At 40.8% G+C, this 6,442-nt stretch overlaps 1 protein-coding gene across 1 annotated transcript; it reads left to right on the top strand.

Annotated features, from left to right (window-relative positions):
* Positions 1–327: 327 nt before the first annotated feature.
* MED21 (mediator complex subunit 21) lies at positions 328–6,185 on the top strand. Its single transcript, XM_082634784.1, has 4 exons — positions 328–398; positions 4,382–4,496; positions 5,043–5,143; positions 5,703–6,185. The coding sequence occupies exons 1-4, from the start codon at positions 357–359 to the stop codon at positions 5,877–5,879; spliced, it is 435 nt and encodes a 144-aa protein (XP_082490910.1). The 5' UTR covers positions 328–356; the 3' UTR covers positions 5,880–6,185.
* The last annotated feature ends 257 nt before the right edge of the window (positions 6,186–6,442 follow it).

The raw sequence follows: 6,442 nt of genomic DNA, 5'->3' as shown, positions 1-6,442 counted from the left end.
TAAACGGATACAAGGGAGGAGAGGGGAAATTACTTTTAAAAACCGCATAATCCAACAATCTCTGTAAAGTGTTTAACACCTAAAAGCCACGAGAAAGTATGTTGGTCCCTCAAACAGAGTGGGCCCTGTACAGTGCCCGCATTACTGAACGTGCGCCCTGCTGAGTCGCCCCAGGTGGCGGTAGTCTATAGAAAGTAGGCCTCCGTTAAGTCCCGCCCCCTCCGCGCCGGGGGTGGAGTAAGGCTTGACTCCACCCCCTCCAAGAACGCAGCCCTGTGATTGGTCATGACGCATCCTAGAGCTGCCCTATTGAGTACGAGCAGCTGCTTTCGCCTCTCTTTGTTTCCGGGAGAAACATGGCGGATCGGCTCACGCAGTTGCAGGACGCCGTGAACTCGGTGAGTAATTGCGCGCGATTAATCTCCGTCGTCTTCTTTCCCGAGGGAAAGCAAGGCAGAAAAAGAGGTCCGAGGGACAAAACTCGGAAGTGGGGAGTGGACTGAGGCCGGGCTTCCGCCTCAAGCGCTGGGGTTGGAGGGAGGCGGTGCCGCGGCCTGGAAGGTCTTAGGCCGGCGGCGGGGCGGTGCGGGAGCCAGCGGCCTCTTAGCCTGCGAAGTGGAGGATCTCACTCCACTCCGTGACAGGACTGCGTGGACTGTCAGGCTTCACGGCGTTATCATGTTCTCTCGGAAAGGTTTTATTTTCTTGTCAGTGGTGCTTATGGGATTGCTCCTCTTTGGCCGGTAGGGGAGAGGAAGCGGAAGCTTTTTTCCCCTTATCAGTTTTAACCCACGGAGGGCAGTCCGTGTTCTTAATGATTGGATCTTTGTCATTAGATGTTAGCCGAGAATATTCATTCGCCAAAATTTTCAGGTTGGGGCGGGAGTGATAGTAAAGTGAAAAGTTTTGTTTCATCTTAGTTGGTTTCTATAGACCAAGGGTTCCATCTCTTGGCCACGCCCCCAGCATGTCAGTTTAGGGAAAACCGACGTCTTTATGATAGTGAATATTCTGACCTTCGTATATCTTTATTTAAGGCTTTTAAAATGCCTGCCAATAGGTCTACTCCCTATGAAAAGTCAGGTGTTGTGAGTAGAACCCCTTACTTTGATCCTTCTGATTATTTTTCCTATGTCTACGTAGAAAGTATATGCAAACCAAAGAATTCATATACTTATTACCATTAAGAGCTAAATTGTTTACATTTCTGTCATTCAATTTATAATTTGATGTCCCAGGTGAGATGTTGACTGGAAAATCCAAGTACCTGGTCTCTTGCCAGTTTTTTCTCATCAGAAGCTAATAAGTTGGTATTCTTGTTATTAGTCTTTGTGCACTTGAAGAGTGTGAATCTGCTCACTAGAAACTGATCTACTTTATGTGTGAGGGCCAGGCCCTAAATGTTGATGAATTCACCAAGGTAAATTCTACCTTTGGTGACTTGCCTAGGCTGCCAACCAGTCTCCCTCAGGGAGATACTCCTTTGAGGCTTTACAAAATCAAATTGTAATGATGCTGCTGGATACAAATGTTATTTTAGGGGAAATGTTGTGTATTCATACGTGTCTCATAGCCAGAAGGATAGTAAGGAAAAGTGAATATGGCCCTTAACTCTATGGTAGGCAGGCTGATCATTGGATTTTGGAGAAAAACTTCTAGGTTAACTGGTATGGGTGCCTGGTATCCATGATGGGTGCACCATCATGGTTACAGAGAAATACTCCTTGAGGAGTTTACAGTCTGATTAGAAAGATGTCATATACTCAAGACATTTAAATAATGCAAAGGCAGTATGTGGTTAGGAGTTGTAATGGATTGAGTGTTTTCAGCTGTAAGTGCTGAAGTAAAGTGAACTGTTGAGTGATATTAACTAAAATAGAGGGACTCTTATTAGCATTTATCTGAATTGTAATTATTTGTGAGATTATTAAAATTTATTTTACCCACTGAGAACTCCATGAGAGCAGAAACTGTCTTGTTCACTGTATCACTGTGTTTATACAGTTACATACAATGCTTGTCATAGAGTTGATTTTTGATAAATATTTGTTGAATAAATGGATTTTGAGAGCTTCATAAGGACAGAGCAAATAACCAGTGTGTTAAATATTTGTGTGTGCTTTGTGTATTCTTCATAACAATGCTATAATGTGAGAATGTTCCCAATTTAAAAATTAAAAGAAACTCGAGTTACCAGAACCAGAATTAGAATCCATGTTTGTACAGCTTCAGAGGACTAACTGCCACTCTATTACCTTTGCAAAATGTGAGCAAAAGCAGTGTAGTCAGGAATGAATTTATCACCAGTCAGGCATATGTGAAGGAGGAGTAGATAATGAACAAGTAGGGTTGACTTAGATTATTGAAAGCTTTGAAATAGCCTGAAGACTTGGAGATTTATCTTGAAGACCATGCTGGGGCAAACTCAAAATTTTTGAGCAGAGTAAAATAACATAGAAAATAATAAGAACTAGGGACTTCCCTGGTGGCACAGTGGTTAAGAATTTGCCTGCCAATGCAGGGGACACGGGTTCGATCCCTGGTCTGGGAAGATCCCACATGCTGCGGAGCAACTAAGCCTGTGCGTCACAACCACTGAGCCTGTGCTCTAGAGCTGGCGAGCCACAACTGCTGAGCCCGTGAGCCACAACTACTGAAGCCCCTGCACCTAGAGCCTGTGCTCCACAACAAGAGAAGCCACCGCAGTGAGAAGCCTGCGCACTGCAACAAAGAGTAGCCCCTGCTCGCCACAACTAGAGAAAGACGGCTTGCAGCAACAAAGACCCAAAGCAGCCAAAAATAAATAAATAAATAATTTTAAAAAAGAAAATAAGAACTAGAAATTAATAAGGAGTCTGTTGTAAACAATTCTTGTGTGAAGTTGAACTAACAGCAGCAGTGATGGTAGAAGGAAAAGGGAAAGATTTGTAGTAGTATTAGCAGGATTTGAAGATGAAAGGAAAGTTGAGTCTGAAGTTAGACTGGTTGACTAGGAGATTCTCAATACAAATTAGATGTTAAACAAAGGAAACAGTTGACTTTGAGTTCTGTCATTCAAATAATGGCAGTGAAACTTAGTGGAAATGCTGATTCACTGATTGGAGATAAGGAATTGAGGTTTGAGAGGTCGGGACTATAGTTGGTGGGGAGACTAGGAATCTTAGGTTTGGGGATGATAATGTTATGGAGCCAGGTTTGTTTGCTGTACTTGGAGCAGGTCAGACACTGAGACACCGAGTTTCGCAGCAGAGAAGGGGTTTATTTATTCAGGAGGCAGCGGAGTGAGGAGACAGGAGAACAAATCTCAGATTGCTTCCCAGAAGGCAAGAGCCTTGAGATTTTATGGGATAAAGAAGCAGGGTGTTCTCAGGCCTGGGGAGGGGTGGGTGGAGGTAGGGAAAAGGTGAGGTAATCAGTGTTGTGCACGGGACCAGTTTTACGGTTGGTGGTCCCAACTCTTCTTAACTGGTCTGAACTGGGCAGGGGCCCACTCCAAATCTTCCAAATTTCTGGAAAACAACTTAAGCCCCTGTTACTACAGTGATGCACGCATCAGCAGCGTTATCTGTAGGGGTGGTAAGAAGTCTGGTGTGGTATTACATGGGCTGCGTGAAGCTTGGAGGGTGTGCAATTAGGGAAAGAAAAAAGAACTAAAGCAGTCTTAATCATTAAAGGCAGGTTACAAGCAGAGGGGTTTCTAACAAGCTGTTCCCTTATCTGCTGTTCTGTAAGACATACTCCAGTATGTTTGTTAGCGTGACAGCTTCCATTAACCCCATGGGACACGGTTTCAGTAAGGACTTGGTATTCTCAATCTTCAAAACTGCATAAGGAATACTTTTAGAGCCCTGGGAGTTTACAGCTTGAGTCCTGGAGAAAAACATTTCAGAATACTTAAGGTGCAGTCTTTTCCCCACTTTTATTCTTGTAACTACTCTAGTTTCAGAAAAGGGGTTGTATACTTTGTACACGAGTCACATTTTAAAATTTACCCTGGGGCCATTCTTAGATATTTGCCTATCACATTTGCTCTTTTCCACCACTACTTCCCCAGAAGTCTTTACTTGTGCTTGCAGTAAGTATTGGCATATATTTCTCTTGTCATTCTGTTACCTTGGGAAGAAAAGAAAGATGATTTTGTATTTCTTTGATTGATACCAAACGTAGTTTCTTTGCATGATTAAAACCAAATGTAGTTTCTTTGCACGATTAAAACATTTAATCATTGTTAGTAACAGGTTTATGTTATCCAGAATTACTCCTTTCTGTTTTATTTTCTTGCTCAGAGACCATAATAGAAACATTGTTGCTGCTGTGACCAATAAAATCGGTAAAACAGATAAATCCTTTCTAACTTTGCCACGTTTCCTTTGGCCTCAAGCTTGCAGATCAGTTTTGTAATGCCATTGGAGTGTTGCAGCAGTGTGGTCCTCCTGCCTCTTTTAGTAATATTCAGACAGCCATTAACAAAGATCAGCCAGCTAATCCTACAGAAGGTAAATAGATTTTCTTGGCTTCTCTTAGTTTGACTCTCACATTACCTGTAATCCCTTAAAATTAGATTTATTGAAAAATTCAGCTTATTTATAGCTTTCTAAAAATGTTATTGTTTGAGAATATTACTACAAGTTTGTCATAAAAGAAATGAATTTGTTACAGTCAATTTACATAACACCTCATAATTCTTTTCTTGTCAAATAACAGACGTTTCACTTGTTTAGAGGAGAATTGTATGAATTTAGCTGAATTTTACTTGAGGGACCTTAATAAGAAAGGCATCCCATTTATAGATTCCTCTATTCAAGTGACCACTGTATTGTCCTAATAAATGAAATGATATACATTGTGCTTACATTCCAATTTGAGTTAATATTAAAGCTAATTCTCAAACGTAACAGAATTGATGTGTTAAAATTACACTTTAATCATTAGAAGCCTGCTACAGAAAAAGTTATGAAGTTTTCTGTTTTCATAAAGTTTAATTTCTCTTTCTGAAAACTTGAGATTCTCTAATATCCTAAGTGAGTACCATCTTTCTCTAGAATATGCCCAGCTTTTTGCAGCGTTGATTGCACGAACAGCAAAAGACATTGATGTTTTGATAGATTCCTTACCCAGTGAAGAATCTACAGCTGCTTTGCAGGTAAAAATATCTTTTCCTTTGAGAATTTTGTGAGTAGAGAATTTTGAATTAAAGAGATAGATTTAGTGCCTTTTGTTACAATTTTCAAAGTTAATCTAAATTTTAAAGTGGGAATTTTACTGTGAACTACTGTAGTCTGTTAAAGACCGAGCTGAATGTATATAATTGTCCAATTTTGAGCTTAAAGAAAACTTACCATTTTCCTCAGTTTGCTTCTTTTCCTTGCAAAGAGTGAGAGGGGCACATTCTGGGTGTGGAGTAGAATAGTAGTGTCTGAAAGCAGTGTGGAAGGGAGTCTCATGTAGCCATACAGAGATCTCCAATCGAAAAGTCATCTTTTAAGTTAATTCATACAGGGAAGACTCTGATCTTAGGATTTCTGCCGCTGAAAGTTTTATCTGATCTTAGGATTTCTGCAACTGAAATATCTATCACAATGGTTGCGTAGTCATCTGATTTAAAAGTAAATACTTTTACTGCAGGTTCTTTCCGCCTCAACTTTCATTAATCTCCAAGTTTTTCATTTCTCAGAACACTCTTAAATTTGTGTCTTATAAAGGCTGCAAGCTTGTATAAGCTGGAAGAAGAAAATCATGAAGCTGCTACATGTCTGGAGGATGTTGTTTATCGAGGGGACATGCTTCTGGAAAAGATACAGAGCGCACTTGCTGATATTGCACAGTCCCAGCTGAAGACAAGAAGTGGCACCCATAGCCAGTCTCTTCCAGACTCATAGCACAGCATATATATACCGTGCGTGCGGCTGAGAAAAGAACTGTTTCAGTGCCATTGAGAATTCTGCATCAGATTTAGATGTAAGCCTTACCAACAGTTACAGAAACATTAAGCACTATGACACGTTATCGTTTTACCTATTTTAAATAGTCTTCTGTTTTCATTCTTAATAATAAGCTTGTAAAATTGTGATTGAACCAGCTTTAAACTGTCATTATGCCATTTTTTTTATTATCTGGGTTAAATGATTGAGGCAGATATTGCATTAATGGTCATAATATAATTAAACAGATGTACTATAAAATTCTACTGTGATGTAATTTCTGTCTTTATTTTTGTCATATTTCTACAGTCTTTACAAATCAAAACATCCCTCAAGGCAGAGGAGAGGTGGTAAATGCAGAGACAGTGGACTTCTGGATTTAGGTGGATATCCTTCTGCCTCTTTTTTTTTTTTTTTGTGGTACGCGGGCCTCTCATTGCTGTGGCCTCTCCCTTCGTGGAGCACAGGCTCCAGACGCGCAGGCTCAGCAGCCGTGGCTCACGGGCCCAGCTGCTCCGTGG

This window comes from Mesoplodon mirus, assembly GCF_964341445.2.
Source record: "Mesoplodon mirus genome assembly, chromosome: 11".
NCBI classification, from domain to species: domain Eukaryota; kingdom Metazoa; phylum Chordata; class Mammalia; order Artiodactyla; family Ziphiidae; genus Mesoplodon; species Mesoplodon mirus.
Note: the sequence above shows the minus strand (reverse complement) of the source record. Positions and strands in the feature narration are given on the sequence as shown.